We start from the raw sequence: 19,744 nt of genomic DNA, 5'->3' as shown, positions 1-19,744 counted from the left end.
AACTTCGAGTTTGGAAAAAGTAAGCAATGAGTTCTTCACTAATCTAACCATCTGTCGATTCCCAAAATGAGATGCGATCCTTTCCCGGCTACTAATCAGTGATCATTCTGTAGCTCTGCTTTACGATTTGCTATGATTCATCTATCGACTCCGTTTGAATAATTTACAATCCCAGCATCGCACGTGGATGTATGGTTACACGCATGGCTGACCGTCATGGAGTCCTGGTCAAATAGCTGTATATAGTTTAGTCGACCCGATGCGGTGACCTGTCCGACAGGACCTCGAATCCTTTCAAGTCTGTACCTCCGAGATGGAAGACGGGAAGTCAGGAATTCAGGAACGAGCGATACAATAGTTCAGAAGCCATGCTTGCTTGGTGGAATGAACGGTCAATTGTAAATACCTGTCGTATTCATGTGCTCGGTGTCGATACAATATCTCCTTTTTCCAAAAGTCTCTCATGGCAAAATTCGTTATCTAGATCTTCAATCAAGGGGGGAATAGATTGAACATGCAAACATACGGCCGTATATTCTGAAGTTTTGACGATTACACCGTCCACCAACCGTTATGTTCCGTTCCAATTATAGCAATTCAATTGAATCTACTTCTTCAGTATTCCCAGTCCCATCGAACCATTAAAGATAACACAAGACCCAAAATCGTATCCACTGTAAGAAATGCTATGCTTTCTCTTTAATTTCCTAGCAACCGCTATGTTGGTAAGGAATATCACTCGCGCAACTTTTACGGAGTCAGCAGCAGTTGCCCGCTTCTTTCTTATCCGTCGAATCTCATGGCCTCGGTTCGGGATCTACAACCCTGTTCGAAAATGTTGATAGGCAACCGTTTGGGGTGATCATTCATAAATCAGGATTCGACCGTGAAAATAATCACGATTTTCTAGAAGCTTTTTACGAAATGGCCACATGTTGCGTAGGATGTGAAGCGGATATAAGGTTATTCAGCACGTGGAATTCGATTCCTGGTGTCTCAGAGGCAAACTTAATCAGAACCTCTCCACAATTATATTGGTGTTAAGATTGGACTTTGGGGATGGAAAGGTATTACTTTGTCATGTAAGTATTAAGCAACAAAGGATTTGAATAGTCAGAGGAAATGCTATCTCACCGGACCTTTTTTTAGATACAAAATACCGGTCAATGGTCAAGGACAGCAAGGACAGCATCGGAAATCCTGATGACCTTTCGGCGTTTGTCTCTATATCTCGAGGAACAACAGCACTGATATCGGGAAGCCCAATGATCAATCCTTATATTCCTAGTTGAAATTCCGATCACAAGAAATGTCCTGGTACTAATTTGATCGGAGATAAGTAATCGAGTACCGAAAGGTTCCTGATTCAATGCTGTAACTATTGACAAACTCCTCCCTGAACAATATGCATACTCGGAACCATGAGGATGCCATCAACTCTTCAACCATCTCAATCATCAACTTCCCGTCCCGTATGTAATCCATCCTAGCCATTTCACTGATCACCAATAGTCCATTCCCATCCGAAGCGCGCAACCCAAAGACAGACCCACCATACGGCACGCATTGTCCAGACTCCACCATCAATCCACCCCCACATTATCCATAAAAGTTTTCTGCAGGTGATGTGAATCAATGTGAATCATTTCTTTGCCTGCCTGCAACTCTTTCCCTCCCCTTCCACCTCAATCTCCATCTCCAATTTCGCACATTCATTCCGTCCACGCACATCCAATATTCTCGTGTAGCCGCAGCCCGCACGTCCCAGTCCCAGTCCCAGTCCCACTCATAATTTTGCATATCTCAACCGCAGCCATGATCACAACCCAAAGCTCGAGCCTCAATATCATGGATCCCAAGTCAAATATATACCAGCGCTAACATTCTATTTCCTTACCCCTCGTTCCTTTCGTGACCTTATGAATGTTAAGCGCCCATCTATGTGCTTTCGTATATATAACTATTGATTTTGGAGCGAGAAAAAAATTACGTGAAAGAGGATGAAAAGACTGCCTGGGGCTTAGTGTATTGAAGGTGCAGGTGACAGTAACAGCGAAAAGTGATTGTGTTGGCAATGATTGAATTCCAAACAATTTTGAACACGGTGCTACTCATGAAATCGTATAGTTGCATGTATTGTTCGACTTTCGAGTACTTTCCAATTGCGTAGAAATGGGGATATATAGGAGTGTGATCTCGAACCGAGAAGGATAGGCGAGGGGTTGAAGTGAATGGTGGCGAATTATCAAAGCAGATAGGTACCTAGTTACTGGCAAGAGTCGGCCGCTAACAAGAGCCGACTGTTTAATGATTGGTACATTGCATGACATAATTGTGTCGTGCCATCTTACAAATTCAATGTGGTACCTACTTGACATAAATGTATGCTGGTGCATGCACCTAGGTAGTGAACAGTTGATGCATACCCAGGTATCTAATTCTCGTCAAACTTTTGGTGCAAGAATATTGCTAAATCCCAACAACATTAAGCTCTGTGCTTGAAATTAGCAAGATACATTTACGTAGTGAACAAACAAAGTAGAACTACTGATATCATAGTATTGACCCTCGATTTCCAAATGGCTACTCGACACTAACATGGATATATCGAGTGATTTTTTCAAACTTCACGCAAGTCAAGAAAACAGAAAATACAACAGGACAAAAGGGCATACGGTAGAACACTAGAACAATATTGGTATTCGATATTCAGCTCTGCTTTGCGAAGCAGGCGAAGATAAGTCAGCGTAAAAACGCCAATGAGTATTGATTGATTGATTCCTCCTCCTCAATCAAGGGAGACCAGACCAACCCAACCGGCATTAAAAAAAATGAAGAACTGCAAGCGATATCATGAACAGCGCCATACTGGCCTTTTGTTTGATCGATGCCCGTCCATGCAAATCTTACATCACCATGAAAAGAAACATACCACTGACACACAAATAAGCTCCAAAATACGGAATTTGTGATACTCAAATTATGAGAATTGGATAGCGAAAAGAAGCTAGGTGCATAAATTATAACCTTTAAAATCCACCAATTGGAGCTCGGCCAGGAGGTCCTAGATTTCTAGATGCCCCTCCACTGATAGGGCTCCCAATCTCGCCTGGCGCACCGGCAGAACGGAAGTCATGAGGTATCGAGTCACTGACATAGTGAATTTGTGACTTGCCGTCAGAAGAACGGATCTCAAACGTGCCACCGCCATTCATTTGATTCCCTTCAGTGTCACAAATATCCAGTAATTCCCGTTCAGAAACCGGTTCCTCTCTAGCTGGATTCAGAAGAGCGACCTCATTCTTGATAGCATCAATATCTAACCATCCGTCTTGTGTAGAATTTTGAAGATTCTGACAAGCCATACAAATCATTAATCTCACGGCTACGGAACGCGGTTGAGACGGGCGGAAGTAAGGTGGCATCGCGAAAGAACCATTCATATTGAGACTTGTATTCCATCCCCCACCAAAGCCGTTAGATCCAGGCAGGGAAGAAGATCCAAATGGGATTGGAGGTGCACCCCATGTGCCAAAAGAGCTCATCATACTTGCTGGATCCGAGCGGTCCATACCAAATGGAGGTGGTAAGAAGTTCTGTCTGCTGGGATTACCAGGAGCTGCACTCGAGCGTCGTGCGCCAACTCCATTACTGATAGGCTCATCACTATCATCTAGTAAAGCGCTACTACCAAGATGCTTGCTTGTTTCATCAGATTCACCGCTATTTAATTTATCACTATGGCGAGTGCCGTGAACAATACTAGATGGTCGTCCAATTGGCGTTGGTCTCGCGATAGGCTGAGCTTGTGTTGCCGATGACAATCCATCAAATGAGCCGGACAGATTTCGGGAATGAGTCTGCGAAGTTGGTGTTTCTTTTGGGGCTCCAAAAAGCTGGCCGATACTACCCATCCCGTTCGGAGAAGGTTGTGGAAACCCTGGTGGTCCATGCATAGGGAATCCTCTGCCTTGTGGCATATGATGCATATTGAATCCAGGCTGAAATGGGGGGATGCCACCATTAGGAATTGGCAAAGGACGAAAGTGATTACCCATTCCCTGCTGAAGTCCGAACATTGGATCATGATGCGGTCGGCCGAAACCTGGAGGTACCATTGGCATTCCTGGTTGGAATCCTCCTGGCATGGGTTGCATACCAGCGAATGGACTCTGGGGGATACCTGGAGGACCTTTCAGCGCAGAATGTATTGGAGAAGTGGCCTGTGGGTGTTGTAAGAGAGGATGTTGTATCGGCGTTTTTCCAGGCGGACCTATTGGGCCTGGACTATTTGGTAGAGGGGTTACAGAATTGGGTGATATACTCTGGTATTTACTAGAAGGAGTTCTGGGTATTGAGTAATTGTCTTGCTGAGAGTTTGTCCGAAGCTTGATAGGAGTCGGTGCTTTCGGTACAGCGGGAATAGCGACTGGAATGTGAGGTGAAGCTAAGGCATGACTCAAGTTAGGTGTGGGTACTTGGTTTGTGCGTCTCGAGGCATGCGCAGCAGATTGGGCAGCTTGAACAGCAGCTTGCTGAGCAGTAAGCTCTTCACGTTTCTGTAGCTCTCTAGCTTCTTTGTCAGCCTTGACTTTCGCCTCCTTTTCTCGCTTTTCTCGCTCGTGCTTCTCCTTTCGTTCCTTCGCCTCCTTTTCCTTAATTTCCTTTGCTTCTAGTGCTTGGCGCCTTAGCTCCTCTTTCTCCTTTCTTTCTCGCTCTTTGGCCTCGCGCTGTTTTCGTTCTTGTTCAGCCTGTCGTTCTCGTTGTTCTTGAAGCCGGCGTTGCTTTTCGGCTTCTTTACGCACGCGCTCTTCTTCATCGGCCTTTTTTTGTGCCTCTTTCTTCTTTCGATTCTCCTCTCGTTTTAGTCTTTGGGCCTCTGCTTTCTTTTCCTCAATTTCTCTAAGGGAAGCTTCTTCAGCCGCTCTTTCAGCGTCTTTTCGAGCCTTTTCTTCGGCCATGGCGCGCTTCTTCTCGAGCAACTTCTCCTTTTTCTTCTGTGCATCTTTAGCCCTTTTGGCTTTCTTTTGTGAGTCCGCTCGACTTTCCTCCTCAAGTTCCTCGAGAAGCTTCTGCTGCCGCTCTTTCGCAACTTTTTCTTTGTAAGCTGTCAGAACTCTCTGCTCAAACATCCGAGCAGCGAATATCTGGAACATTCGTCTTCCTTCTTCCATTCGCTGTTCTTCAGTCATGCTATCCTGTTCCATGTTAGTACGTCCAGGATGGTGAATAATAATACCCTCCACGTACCATTTCCTCTTCATCGTAATCCTCTTCCTGGCTGTCATACTCGTCTTCATCATCCTCTTCGTCGTCATACTCGTCTTCTTCTGGCGGCGGTGGGTGATTATGGACATGTCCGTGAGAATGGGGATGCATGGAACCATTTGAAGGATGTCCGTAATTCGCATTAGCATACTGTTCTTTCGCATCTTCCTCTCGAGCCATGCGACGCTCGGCTAGTTGCTCCATCATTTCAATGAACTTCTTCCCATCATTTTTGAGTAGATCATCTGCTACGGTAAGAATTCCTCCTTGCACTGTAAGACTATTACCAAAATTAAAAAAATCCGTGGCGTGACTTCTTGGAATTTCTTCCGGTTCTTCTTCACTGAAATCATCTTCGTCTCCATCGTCTTCACTGTATTCCTCATCTCCTTCTTCATCCTCATCATCGCCAAGTTGCTCTACTATCCTGCCCCTTGAAGGTTGCTGCCCATTAAAAACAGGAGGTAGACGATTGGGAGGCTGTAGGCCGCTCATAGCGCCAAATCGACGTGGGGGTGGCATCATTGGTGGAGGACCATCACCTCCTTGATGGTTTGCATATTGCTCGAGCTCTTCATAGTATGCATCATAAAGTACCTCCAATTCTTCTTCGATAGCAGTGCGTTTGCGACCGCATACCGTGCAACTACAGGAATGCTTTTGTTGCTCCTTCATTTTCTTGAGTACGGCATCCTTTTCCACCTTGACTAACGATTTGCGCTCATCTTCTCCAAGAGATAACCAGAATTCCTTTATCCGCTCGCGTTCTTCTTGTGACGATGTATTCCAGATTTTCTCCTTCGAAATACCCGGCCCTCTTTGCATGCTCGGAGGAGACTGTAAAGGAAGAGGTAGCGATACGTGATTATGCGATGAACCGTTCGGACCGTGGTTTGCGTGATTTGAATGATCCGACTGCGAAGATTTCGACTTCTTTTTCTTCCTCTGTTTCTTACTTGAAGAGTTCGTTGCAGGGATCGCATAGCCGTTTGTCGAGGAGCCATCGTGACCATATGAACCGGAGTACGCATCGCCCTCTTCGTCACTATAATATGCATTATCGTCCGCAGGATCGAATTGTTCGTCATCGTCATATTGTTCATCTAGCCCTGTTTCGCGAAAGCGTGCTTCCAGTTCCTGCATCTGTCTCTTCACGTCCCCAGAAGTTGGTCCACCACTCATTTGAGAGCCTTGTGCTTGTTCCGCGGCAGCTCTAGCAGCCTGTTTCGCCCTTCTTTTCTGCTTCTTGCGATTTACTGTAGGTGCGCCATTGTTTGTGGGAGGAGTGGGCAATTGACCATTTGATTTCGTTGTAGTTTGTGCCATGGTAGGAGATGTCTCAGATGAATCGCTCGTACTAGATTTCTTCGGTGTAGTCACGATCTTTGCAGCATCCTTTGTCAACGGGGTCGCAATGTTCCTAGGAGTCTGCAAGTATGATGACTGGCTTGTATTCTTTCGTTGGTTTGCGGGCATTCCGATGGGGTATAGAGGTGAGAGGGGTCCGGGTAGCGACGACCGTGGCTTGTGATTATTTAGATATGGCTCAACCAACGAAATTCAACGACGGGCCGTATATGTTGAATTATTTTGAAATATCACTTGCAGACTTACTCCAAAGTTGTAGGATTAGTTCTCGCGATTGCCCCACCACAGGTGATTGTTTGCTTCGGGATGAACAATTATGATTTGTGTGGGGGGGGGATGAGGGCTGGTTTATTCAGAGAGTGCGCGTGGAATTAATTTTGGGAGTATGAGAAGTTATTGGCTATGGAGATTTTGGACAAGTCGTTATTATTGAGAGGGCACCGTGAAATCCAGAAGGGGGTTTTGGAAGGGCTTGAAGTTTAAATTGTGGTACGGGTACCTTTACAGGTTATTGAATCTCAAGTGAGGTTGCTGAGTCATCATACCTCAGGCAGGTTATATTATATGGATTTGACGGACCTCCTCGAGCTCTTCCAAGTCTGTACACACTACTTTCAATTCACCACGATCCCATGGTGCATACGATCGCATCACTCCTCAGATTAACATTAACAAGAAAGCTATTTAGGATCAAAATGCCTAAAGCTAAGAGACCACTGTCGACTACAGGCAAGGAGGTGAAGAGGGCAAAGAGAGTAAAGACAGAGGAAACAGCAGTCGAAGAGAAACAGAAACAGGAAGTCAAAACCATCGAAGAAAGAGACGAAGAATCAGCAAAGCATGTAATCAAATCAGGAGACCAGAAATTCAAAGCATACTCTTCCTTTGTAGAGGAATCGCCCTTCCCCGGGTTCAAACATCCAACGCCAAGAGAGTGTGAAGTGGCAAATGAAGTACTCCAGGAAATGCATGGAGAAGAAGTAGCGAAAGAATTCGAAGACGAAAATACACCAGAGACAATTCCACACGTATTGGATGCAATGATCGTTGCAATATTAAGTCAAGCAACGAGTTGGAGTAACGCCAAAAGAGCAATGAATTCAATGAAAAAAGTGTATGGCTCTATATTCGCTTACGAGAAGATCATGGAAGGCGGTAAGGATAAATTACAGGAGACCATTCGATGCGGCGGACTGCATGTCAGAAAATCGATGATCATTATGACGATTCTGAAACAGGCAAAGGAGCGTCACGGCAAATGGGATCTTGATCATATGTTCGAACTGACTGATGAGGAAGCGATGAAGGAATTGCTGGCTTTCTCGTATATTGGTCCTAAATCCGCTTCGGTCGTCATGGGTTGGTGTCTCAAACGCAATCCTTTCACCGTCGACACCCACGTCTATCGCATCGCCGGACTATGGGGCTGGCGTCCTTCGACTGCGACCCGTGAGAAGACGCAATCTCATCTTGAACTGATGATTCCCGCTAGATATAAATTCAGTCTTCACTTTCTTTTGATTCAGCATGGCCGATCGTGTCCTGCCTGTATTGGAGGAAGCAAAGGTGGAAAGAAATGTACCGCTGCTGCCAAGATGAAGGCACTTCTGAAATGAATATATTTGAATATAAATTGTCTAAGAAGGTGTTACTTCAAACAAAGTTTAATCAGAAAGCAATCAGACCATTGCTTTTGGTATAATCACTCAGGGTCTGTTTCTAGTAGGTTGAATTTCGAACTTGATTTCTATGGATGACAAGAATATCCTTTGAAGCATTGAATTATATTCTTTAATGTGGGTTGAGCTTCTTCTGACTGATCATCATCGTTGCCATTTTCTGTGTCTGCTTGGGGTTGATTCATGGAAGTACACGTTGGTTCTCCTCCACTCAGCTCTAAAGATCATACTGGTCGTATGGCGTAAGAAAGATTAAGCTGCAAAGTGAGTCGATTGACAGGGCATGGAGAGGAATGACCGGTGGAATAAGAAGTGTAGAATGCTTTGAGTCCTTCCCTTGCGTGAATACATTTTCCGAGCTGGATTGCAGGTGTTCGGTGTAATTACATTCGCTGTAACAGGACTGAAAAGTGCGAGAATAAGAATTGGCTTTCTAGTAGAGCGCGATACTTTTTTACCGTCAAAGCGTGTCAAAAATGCACCTGCTACGATGGTTGCGTATGCTCCTAATGTTGATGATTGAGTGACTTTGGCTTGCGCAGAACAGGAAGAGAGTTGTGCTTCCAATTGAGACTCCAGATCTGCCTTGGCTTGTGTCGTGGTGGTCAGGACACTTTGGTTCTCCAAAGAAACTCCCACCGTTCTCAGTCGCTCTGTAATTCATCAATGCTACTCTCGAGCTCTGAAATCGTATTCTTCAGCTCACTTGCTTCGGTCTCGTACTGCTGTATGGCGTATTATCTTGGATTAATCTACTGCAATCAAGAGATGGTGCCTATTTAACTTGAGCTATCGTGTGGTTATGCGATCAAAATTTCAGCTCTTTTTGTTCTGTTGACTTCGTTCTCAGTGGGAAAAGACTCATTCTATAGTCTCGCAACAGACCCTTATCTCTTTTCTTTGGCTAACTTGGCGGGCGCAAGAGAAAGGGTCTGGCGAACAATCATACAATAATGCTGATGTTCGTTCTGATGGTGGAAAGCTTTCTAAAAGAACTTTGTAAATTCAAAGCTTCTGGGTGACTGACAATGTTCAAATTGAAGCTCAAAATCTTGACCGTTTGATTTGATATCAAATATTGAAAATGATGATGAGCTTTTGGTGTGAAGTCTGTTTCGTTCACATGAGAGGAACCATACCTGCGTCCATCCTAACGACAATTTCTAATATTGAAGTATGGAGGAGTCTGGATTTTGAAGAATGACATGGAACTCAACTTGCTATATCGCCGCTAGATATTAGGTATTCATTTCATCACTTGTCGCCTTCGCCTTCGCCCATAGCAATCAAACCCTCGATATTGTCAGTGATCTTTGACGTTTGAATACGGGTGAGAATGTTTAGTCAATTTGTTCTGATAAATGATGATTGGACTAATAAGAATACCTAGGAATAGAATCAATAGAATACTCTTGAAAGTATCCCCTAGACTGCTAGCTCATAGCGCTAATGTAGCTCGTAAATTATAAAAACGTTAATAGTTTTTTAAATAATATCATATATAAAGATCTTTATATTATATTTAAATATTATAATTCATTAAAAATGAAAATAAATATTTTAAATATTTATTAAAAAGAAAAAAAGTATATAAGAGATTATATAAAAGTTTCAAAGTATACTATTTATTTTCATCAAAATAATAAGTATTGAGTAATTATTATCAAAAACGAATTAAAATGATAAGAATTCTCAAGATCCTGATGTTTTGATTGGTCAATTAAGTAGTGGCGCTCCGAGTTGATAGTCTCTACGTAACCGAAAAAAGCGGCGGAAATTGACCACCATTCAAAAGAATTTCAACAACTAAAATCTCTTCTCGATATAATATTAAATAATGAAAATACTTAGTACCAATACAAAAAAGACTAAAATTTTCGTTGAGTTTTTTCAAATTTCAATATTTAATTTGAAATGAATTTATAATCTATTAAAAAAGATCTTTGAAAGGATACTCAATTTGCGCCGCTTTTTTCGGTTACGTAGAGACAGTCTAGGGGATAACGTCACTGGGTACTATGTAAGGTAAATGTCATCCCGATCCTTGTTCTCATCACTCCAACCAAGCACCCATTCAACGATATATTGGAAAGAGGGTCATTAAGACACATTGCGTTGCTTGAAACCACTTTTATTCCCAATGTAGTCGGAGCAATAATTGGCTCTCTTTTACGAGTAGGTATAGCCAGGCTGGTTTTCAACCGAATTCTAATCTGATCCCTATCGAAATATACTCCGGACAGGGCGGGACGTTTGCTTTTCCCGATTACTTCTAGTCGGTTTTTGGAATGATCAGATAATTATTAAGCTGTCTCCACGGTGGCCCCCGGAGCCTCCGAAAGAACGAGCCAGCGGACCGGCCATTCTTTATGAAGGTTCTATCGCTTTCGTGCCGGATAAAATGAGCATTATTGGAATTATTGTTGAACTGATTGACCGACCGACTGACTGACTGTCTGACTGTCTGGGTAGTAGGTACCTACCTATCTAGTATCTACACAATCTTGCTATGAAAAGGGGGCCTCGCTTTACTCGATGGAGTAGATGATATAACCATCAACCTAATTGTAAATCTATATGCCTCCCAAATTCTTACACATAGCTTATAGTACTCCAAGATCTATTGTATTGTATGGAGATATATCCGAGTTAAATCTCATGGGAGCAAGCCCCCAAACCCCCATTAGCTCGCTGCGCTCGAAGAAAGGGACGTACAGGACAAGTTAGCTAAAAGCTTTCTAGTTCTCTTACAGTAATACCTACGTACATCTCCATATCCGTTAAGTGGATTGATTGATTGATTGATTACATAGCATTACAATGGCCTACTTAATAAGTACTCCAAGTGCTTAATGTACTCCAAAGTTCTAGAACGGATTGGAACCTCGATCATTCATCGTCTACATTGCACATGCATACCAGGTATATAAAACAGTTCATGAAAAGTAAGTATCACAAAGGTACTTGCAAGTACTCAAGGGTTATTCTACATTTCCCTTCAATTTGACCTGCGTCTTTATCTTCATCTTCATCTACATCTTCTGCTTTAGTTGTCACCAAGTATCAGGTATTTAGTTTAAACCTTCTCTCGTCTCTCATCTCTCATCTCTCCTTATCTCACTCCTTGCTGTGCCTCTTCAATCTCCATCTAAATCATACCATACAGAGATAGAGAGAGAGAAAGAGAGAGAGAGAGAGAGAGAGAGAGTACTTCGGAATCCACTAATTCATCTGCACTAAGGTTAATCATCATCATACCTGGGGGTATCATTCACATGCATGGATTCTTAGAAGGTTTGTGAATTGCTTTTTTCTCTCTTCAACCCGCCTCTCGCCCAACTACTCTTCAGCTCCATCACCCGTTCAGCCGTTTATCTGGATTTCGCTTGATAACATGCGAGCATGCCAAAGATTGGACACTTTTTCTTCTCCTCTTCATCCTTCCTCGACGATACTTCCATGATCTCAAATCCATCCCATCCCACACGCATACATACATAATACATATTGACAAACCGCGACCTCGATCCTCGTGTAGATCTTTACAGATTCTCCTAAACCTAATTCAGAGCTCTAAAAAAAGGTGCACGGTTCGACGACTCAGCCTTCTCACGCTTCGGAAATCTCCACCCCAGAGCCCAGTTCTTCTTTAAACTTTACCTGCAACAATTAAAAAGGAGATACCAACGCAAGACCTCGTATAACTTCAATTCTTCTTCTGTATCGATTCACCTCCCTTCTTCTCAGACTCATTGTGTTTCTTCAATTCTTTACGATACAATTGTCAAGGCTTCATTCACGACCTGGGTCGATTCCCATTGTCTTTAGCTCATTTCAAACAATTGGTCCACTCATCCCACGGCAAAACCACTTATATCCGGCCATCTCCAAATTGAATGCTCTGAGAATTTCGATTTCCTGACAATCCCTCGTATCGATAATATTTCTTCGAATCCACACGAAAATCCTCACGAAATTGCCTTCGACCCCCTTTGGCGATTGTTTCTTCCCCTCATAATTGCATGGTCTTCTCTTCAATTAATTTGCGCGACATCCTTTTCTCTCGAAAGACAACAACAATCCGATACCTACAATCCCATCCGATCCAGCGACAATGGCTCAACAGCCGGCACAGAATGTTATGCGAAGGTACGTTGGACTTTTCCCTAATTTCACGAAAAATTGCGCTTTCAGTTGCAGTGAGCATTGGGCGACTCGTTTTCCTACTCAGCCTCGTTATCTCTTGGGATCACCAAAGCAAAGAACCTCTCTCTCTTAGTGGTTTTTAGCGTCGTCTCGATAGCGTTTATTGTGACGAAGTAGCAGGCCATTGAAATACTGGATATTAACATTCGTGCAGGAAATTGGTCATAATTGGAGATGGTGCTTGCGGGAAAACGTCATTACTTAGTGTATTCACACTTGGTTATTTTCCGACAGTAAGTCATCTTCAGAGATTGATGATTTGTTGAATGATTTGATTACTAACGTTATTTCTAGCATTATGTACGTTGTTTTGGTAGCAATCTTGCGCATTTGCCTCTGTCAATCGTGCTGACATCTTATCCAATCTTAGGTACCAACAGTTTTCGAAAATTATGTGACGGATTGCAGAGTTGATGGAAAATCTGTACAATTGGCATTATGGGATACAGCTGGACAAGAAGACTACGAGCGATTGCGCCCTCTGGCATATTCAAAAGCCCACGTCATTTTAATAGGATTTTCAATCGACACTCCAGATTCTTTAGATAACGTCAAACATAAAGTAGGATTGCAACTTCTAGAGATAATTGATACGAAGTACTAATGTCTTGGCTAGTGGGTCGAAGAAGCAAACGAGCGGTGTCCAGGGGTCCCGATAATACTTGTTGGGTTGAAGAAAGACTTACGAGAGGATCCTGTGGCCAGAGAGGAAATGCGAAAGAAGTCTCTTGAATTTGTGGGAACGAAGGAAGCAGATGATATTGCAAAGGCCATCGGCGCAAGGAAATACTTGGAGTGCTCATCGTTGACCGGCGACGGAGTGGATGATGTCTTCGAGGCAGCCACCAGAGCCGCACTTTTGACGTTCGAAAAAGGGGAAAGTAATGGATGTTGTGTTATACTATAAGAGAAGATGAATGGAGTTTGCAGTGGGGAGGGTTTGTTGAACCAAGACGAAAAGAATCGAAAGAGGATGTGTCTGGGACGCATCGAAACCGGAATCATCTACACAACCATCACTAATGCACGAACGAGTCCGAAGTTACCTACTCCGTAGCAATATCACAGGCAATTGTATCTACGATACCTGGACATTTCAACGGAACTGAAAAACTAACGGGCGATTGTATATTTGTCAGGAAGGACAAACCAAGCTGATGATAAAATGTTCGGGGTGGTAAGGCTGGATAGGGCTATTTAGTAACGACTGATCGGAAAAAACATGGTCTGACTTGCAGTTCCGCCTTTCGTCGAAAGTAGCTTGAGGATTTCCAGCCTGGTTTCCGTTAACTTTGTACCTGTTTGAGTTCACTATTTACCCTTTGTTAATTGGGATTTCATTTTACATATCCCTGGAAGCCATGGGGAGAGGCTTGGAAAGGGGAAAGAGGGAGGTTAACTTGAAATTCGGATTGGAAGGAAAAGCAGAAGAGATAATCCTACAGTGATGTGGACGGTGATGCGTTGGTGCACTTGCTTGTATTGCAGATTAGCGTTGGGTTTTAATGGTCACAGTTAAGGGGTTATGGTTATGGACGGATTTTACATGGATATTGATTGAATGGGGACTCGATGCATATTTGAGAAATGGAGAGATGGAGATGAAAAGACATCGACATTGTACATAGAATTACACATCAAGTACCGTCTGATGCGGACCCGTGGGGTATGGCCCGATTACTATTTGAATTGACCTTCTTTCCGTAACTTCTTACAGAATTTATAGACGGCGTCTTGTTCCGTCTTTCGCGGCGTTTATTCTGCCTTATTCTGCCTAATTCTGCATCGTCTAATCTACTTCCACAGCTCCAGTCCCTTGGGACGGAGGGTCTGGGGAATGTTCGGGGTCTTTATTCCGAATCATGTTTCATCCCATATCACTAAGGTTGACCATCATAGATATACAAGTAATATATGTTTACTTCATAATATTCATCTTTCAAAATTCTCTCATGTACCGCGGTACATAGCCCTACTGAATGATTAGTCAATTGCTTCACTCTCATTTCCGAAAACAACGATAGAAGAAAGAGAAATCAGACAGCAGTTGGTACTTTTTTTGTCCACATAGAAGATTACAGAACAGGTCTGTGAATAAGGTATATCATCATATTACTCTCCACCAAAACAAAAATGAACAAATAAAATGAGGGTGCTCGTAGTCTTACCTTTGCAATCATCATATTGTAGTTTTGTCTGTAGTCCATCCATGATTCCATGGTTCTTTCGCTGGTGTGTCGGTTTGTGCTCTCGCGTACTCAATCGGGACTCCGTCTTTTCCGAAAATTCCTTTCTTCTCGAGAGCGACGCGATATAATCTACCTGCTTCTTTCTGGCCGGAACCGTCGAGAAGACGAAGGTCTTCCATTGCGTTGTGCATTGATTGGTGAAGTCTGAGGGGGTGGATGTTAGTTTCTTGGAGAAAGGAGGGAAAGCCATGTTGGTTGAAGACAGGCCTTTAAAGGCTTGAAAGGGGAATAGACAATCAGAAGGAAGGCAACGGAAATCTCCACATGGGTTTTGCGCTCTCGGTGTATAATGTGTTTAACATCCGGAATATTTCATCATATTGAATAAATTTTCGAATTTGAAAAAGAGGAATTGAAATGCAGTGGATTCTCAAAGAGAATCAAAGCGAGGTGGAAGTGGGGGAACAAACCTGTATAATTCACCCTCCTCCTCGATCCTCTGCTTTCGCCTTAATATCATCCATGCACGATGAATAGTCCAATGCCTCAGCGCACGCATGCGTGAGAATCGCAGTGGGCGAGGTGTCTTGGGATGTTGAAGATGGTAGCGGATGAGCGTTACTCGTGGATCGGTTTTGCTATTAGGGTTCTTTTTGTGCATAGATGGGGTGCTGGTGAAGGTTCTGAGGGGTGTTGTTGGGGTTGCTGAGGGGAAGGTAGATCTGAAGGATTGGAGGAGAGGAGTGAGGAGGCGGAAGAGAGGTGATGGTGTTGGAATATGAGGTGACATTTTGAATATTGTAGTTGTTTTAGAGGGGGAGGGTGGTTAATTGAGGTAAAGAAGCTTGTTGTTGTTGATTGAATGGGGAGAAAGAGGTTTTGAAGCTAGAAATAAATTTCGTCCAAGTAAAGTCATACCCCTGTATAAGGTGCACGTGATATTAGGGCTGGCAACAACGCAACAGTGTGCAATGGATATCAACTATCCAGCTTGAGCTGGCCGGTGGGCAGCTAACAGGTATATTTTCTTGAACACGGCATAGTAACTCTTTACAATCTTATAACCATTGTTTTTCCTGTTTTTGATTCTTCTTGATACCTAAAAAGCAAGGTAATTTGAGAGTACATATATATCAGAATGGCTCTCACAGTCCCAGCGCAGAGGCAAGGTGTCACGCATTTATTTGTATGTACCCAAACGATTCATTCTAATCCATAAACAAATCGCTAGTTTCCTTCTAAGGTTTATTGCTAGCTTATTTCAAAACTAGACTTCCACACAATAATGCTTTTACTAATGGTACATAGACACCTAAACTGACTGCTTTCGAACACACACCCAAAGCTTCGAACACAGCACCACCAAACATCATCATCTTTATTGGTGGTCTATCCGATGGTTTACTCACTGTGCCATACCCATCATCAATTGCCGATGTATTACCAGGAGATTGGTGTCTTGCTCAGGTTCTTCTAAGTTCTGCATACATCGGATGGGGTGTCTCCTCCCTCAAAAAAGATGCCCAAGAATTATCTAAATGTGTTTCCTATTTTAGAACAATCAAATCAGGCAAGATCATCTTGATGGGTCACTCTACTGGTTGTCAAGATGTCATGGAATACCTAACAGGGCCCGGACATGAAGCAAATGCTCCTATTGATGGAGGAATCATCCAAGCCCCAGCAAGCGATCGTGAAGCTTTAGGACAAGAACTCGATGCAGATGTCTTGAAGAATGGCATAGCTTTGGCACAGAAGATGGTTGAAGCTGGAGATGGCGAGGAAATCTTACCCTCTAAAGCCACGGAAGGATTCTTTGGGTCACCTGTGTGTGCGAGGAGATGGCTCTCGCTAGCAAGTCCGAATCATGATGGAGATGATGACTACTTTAGCTCCGATCTCACAGACGAGCAATTAAAGAAAACCTTTGGAAGCTTGCCCGCTAAAAGTCCGTTGTTAATCTTATTTTCTGGGAACGATGAATATGTTCCGAAGTATGTCGACAAAGAAGCACTGGTAAAACGATGGATTTGTTTTGTGAAGAAAGGAGATGGAAAAGTCGACGAGGAGAATTCAGCTGTTATCCCTGGCGCTTCACATAACCTGACTAAGAGTCCTGAAGCTGTACCAGAGTTGGTAAACAGAGTTCTGGGGTACTTGAAGGGGTTATCTTCGCAAGCTCACATGTAATGTAAGTCGGGAAGGAACGGAAGACAGGCACCCATCGGAATCTCAAGTCATATACTCATATGATTCTCGGCTGCTTGAAATCAAAGTTTGTTGCGGCATAAATTATGGATGAAAGAGACCAATGATTGATATATGATTCCTGGCCAGCAAGTCCAATAGAAAATTTAGACCTGTATTCTATTTCTATCATGCCATCATATCTTCCGAGTTTGGTCGACACCGGTGTCTGACTACATTTCTAAGTATGTCTGTCTGTCTTGAGTCTACTCAATAAATCAGACCTCTCTTAACACTATCAAATCCTTCGATCAACACACAATGTATCAACGGTCGAGTGGTCAGCTGGCTGACCTCACTGATATTACATGTCACGTGATCTCGCGCGCACAGATCACTCAAAGCACTGAATCCTCATCTCTTGGATTCTTGGATTTCACATGATTGATTCGACCTGGTGAACCTCATTCTTAGACCTAACACTGCCATCGTAGGTGAGGTGTTTTGTAGAAATACAGTCCCCCGAGACTGTATGTCACAAGCTTCTCATTTCACACAATCAGGAAGTAAACTACTCTAAACAAAGTTCCAACGGGTACACGAAATAGACTATGAAGTTCCCCATCAAGTCAAGACATCTTTTTGCCTCGAGCTTTCTCCCCCATAAGCCATTTCTAACTTTTTTATACCCCCGCTTTCAAAATCTAATCATATCTGCACGGCACTTTCAGTCCACTCGTTCAGCATCTTCCATTATACCTGAGGAGCCGAACACGGCTTTACTCGCATTGAGCGATGTTCAAAAACAAACAGAACTCTCTCAATCTCCCCAACAAAAAGTAATCGTCCTATGGGACCTGGACAACATACCACCGTTTGATTCAATCAATCCGTACGACGCAGCGCAAAATCTTCGTTCATTTGCCTCCCGCTTCGGCAATGTCATCAGTATCGCCGCCTTCGCCAACCGAAGTGGAATGTCTTTTGTCCCTTCTTCGGTCATAGAATCACGCAAAGAACTCGAAGAGTATTACATGCTGGAGCATAAATTGCACAAAAAGTACAAGATCAAACCTGATGAACCTTACGTATGTGGTATTTGTGGCAACAAAAGGAAATCCCAAGTGGAATTGGTGAAACATTTCAAGATCCATGAAAAGGAAAGAGGAAAGAAATTAACTGCAGCGGCGCAGCTGAAGGGTAAAAAAAGGGCTCGGTTTGTGGCGAGAGAATTATCTACGGAGAAGAACACTAAGTATCATGAGGCGGCTGTGGGAATTACCAGGCCTGCTGATCGGTATAGACTTGATACTGAGCTTCGGCGTGCGGGAGTCGAGGTGAATCTCGTTCAATCGAGTTCGCAGGCTGCGGACAAAGCAATCATAGCATATTCAAGTAAGATGCGGAGGGCAACTGTGTACGATTGGTTGATACTGATATCGGATGATACTGGTTTTTGGGATTTGGTGAAACGCCTTTCTCGGAAGGGCGTAGGAACGATTGTGGTGGGGGATCGGATGCGAAAGTCTGGGGGACAACCGAGTAAGAAACTAGCGAGGGCTGCGTGTGCGTGGGTGCCGTGGAGTTTGGTTGAGACAGGTTGTATAGACAAGGATACCATTAAGGAAGCATTTGCAAATACGGTACTGACAGAGACGAAAAAGGAGAAAATAAGGCAGATAAAGGAAATTTATGGTATAAGTGAGCAGGATGGAATTGTGGAGTCATATTCGAGACACTCTTTTAATGAGATTGATGATTCAGATATATCGGACCAAGACATCTCGAACCAGCACGCATCAAACCTTTCCGGGACGTACATCCCAAACCCAGACTCGGATCTAGACCTAGATCGCCTTTTATCACCAGGTTCGCCGCTAGATGCCTCTTTTGTCGAAGGAACTTTTGATGCCCTCACCTCTGCCGATTATCTAGACCATTCGACCAGATCGAAACCTATTTCTGGGTCTAAAAAATAAGGCGAAAAGGGAGTCTAATATCATGTAAAACTAGCACAAGTTTCCTCGGTGTGACATCTGTTATCGCACAAAGAATTTGTGGCAGGCCCTAGTAATCAGATGTGAATTAATCAAATCAAAACAGAGGGGGGGGCTCTGTTTAAACCTTGGGATGGTATGAGGCATGAATTGATGTTCATTTGCCATTATTACCGAAATAGCTCACTTGAATCACATCCAGAAAGTTCACAGGATTATTGCCTGGCAATGCCTTCCTACACGCTATTAGTGTTCCCAATAAACATTTTACTACATACTCTGGTGGAAACCTACAGTCAAAGCATTTATAGTTGAGTGCATTCCCATACTCTTAGATTGATATGTAAAGCCTTGGGAGCAAATCCACTGTGATAAAATTGTATCCCTTTGAGAAACATGAATCAATTACTTTGGCACACTTTCTGGATGCTTTCATACGGTGACACTTCACTGTTCTCAATTGACCTCTCCTCTGGGTTATGATCTCTTCACGCTTAGGTAGAGACACAGTGCCTTGCTCAGAATTTCTTTTGGTGTAGTTCACTCAAAATCCGGTGCGATTCTTTCCCCACAAAGATTGAAGAATAATCTTCAAGTAGTGTATTAAAGATGTCTTCCATCTCCTATATTACTAGAGTTACATTCCAAGTTGAAGATACAAGTATCTCGTCTGCAATCTGAATACTTGAATTATCTATCGTCGAGCTTAAAATGATGGCGTTGTTTTACTTTTTATGACAACGGATATGGCGAGACGGCAGCTACTTGTTACAATCCCAACCCCGTATCCACCGAAAAGTGAGACTCTAACTTGACAATAGTAAAAGTCCTCAAAAAAACATCCAAGACA

The 19,744-nt window shown here is 43.2% G+C and overlaps 6 protein-coding genes across 6 annotated transcripts; 4 read left to right on the top strand and 2 right to left on the bottom strand.

Annotated features, from left to right (window-relative positions):
- Positions 1-3,029: 3,029 nt before the first annotated feature.
- Positions 3,030-6,744, bottom strand: EAE98_002369 (uncharacterized protein; the record flags this gene model as incomplete). Its single annotated transcript, XM_038949989.1, has 2 exons — positions 3,030-5,198; positions 5,251-6,744. The coding sequence occupies 2 exons, from the start codon at positions 6,742-6,744 to the stop codon at positions 3,030-3,032; spliced, it is 3,663 nt and encodes a 1,220-aa protein (XP_038813728.1).
- A 587-nt stretch (positions 6,745-7,331) lies between these two features.
- EAE98_002368 (uncharacterized protein) lies at positions 7,332-8,252 on the top strand (the record flags this gene model as incomplete). Its single annotated transcript, XM_038949988.1, has 1 exon — positions 7,332-8,252. The coding sequence occupies one exon, from the start codon at positions 7,332-7,334 to the stop codon at positions 8,250-8,252; it is 921 nt and encodes a 306-aa protein (XP_038813727.1).
- Positions 8,253-12,429: 4,177 nt separating this feature from the next.
- On the top strand, positions 12,430-13,428 carry EAE98_002367 (uncharacterized protein; the record flags this gene model as incomplete). Its single annotated transcript, XM_038949987.1, has 5 exons — positions 12,430-12,464; positions 12,676-12,754; positions 12,816-12,821; positions 12,892-13,083; positions 13,138-13,428. 5 exons carry the CDS (start codon positions 12,430-12,432, stop codon positions 13,426-13,428), a joined length of 603 nt encoding a protein of 200 aa, XP_038813726.1.
- Positions 13,429-14,700: 1,272 nt separating this feature from the next.
- On the bottom strand, positions 14,701-15,500 carry EAE98_002366 (uncharacterized protein; the record flags this gene model as incomplete). Its single annotated transcript, XM_038949986.1, has 2 exons — positions 14,701-14,914; positions 15,181-15,500. The coding sequence occupies 2 exons, from the start codon at positions 15,498-15,500 to the stop codon at positions 14,701-14,703; spliced, it is 534 nt and encodes a 177-aa protein (XP_038813725.1).
- A 225-nt stretch (positions 15,501-15,725) lies between these two features.
- On the top strand, positions 15,726-16,900 carry EAE98_002365 (uncharacterized protein; the record flags this gene model as incomplete). The annotated part of the gene is made up of 2 exons (XM_038949985.1): positions 15,726-15,896; positions 16,019-16,900. The coding sequence occupies exons 1-2, from the start codon at positions 15,849-15,851 to the stop codon at positions 16,898-16,900; spliced, it is 930 nt and encodes a 309-aa protein (XP_038813724.1). The 5' UTR covers positions 15,726-15,848.
- Positions 16,901-17,508: 608 nt separating this feature from the next.
- EAE98_002364 (uncharacterized protein) lies at positions 17,509-18,876 on the top strand (the record flags this gene model as incomplete). Its single annotated transcript, XM_038949984.1, has 1 exon — positions 17,509-18,876. One exon carries the CDS (start codon positions 17,509-17,511, stop codon positions 18,874-18,876), a length of 1,368 nt encoding a protein of 455 aa, XP_038813723.1.
- Positions 18,877-19,744: the final 868 nt, after the last annotated feature.

The sequence above is a fragment of the Botrytis deweyae genome, assembly GCF_014898535.1.
Source record: "Botrytis deweyae strain B1 chromosome Unknown BDEW_004, whole genome shotgun sequence".
NCBI lineage: Eukaryota > Fungi > Ascomycota > Leotiomycetes > Helotiales > Sclerotiniaceae > Botrytis > Botrytis deweyae.
Note: the sequence above shows the minus strand (reverse complement) of the source record. Positions and strands in the feature narration are given on the sequence as shown.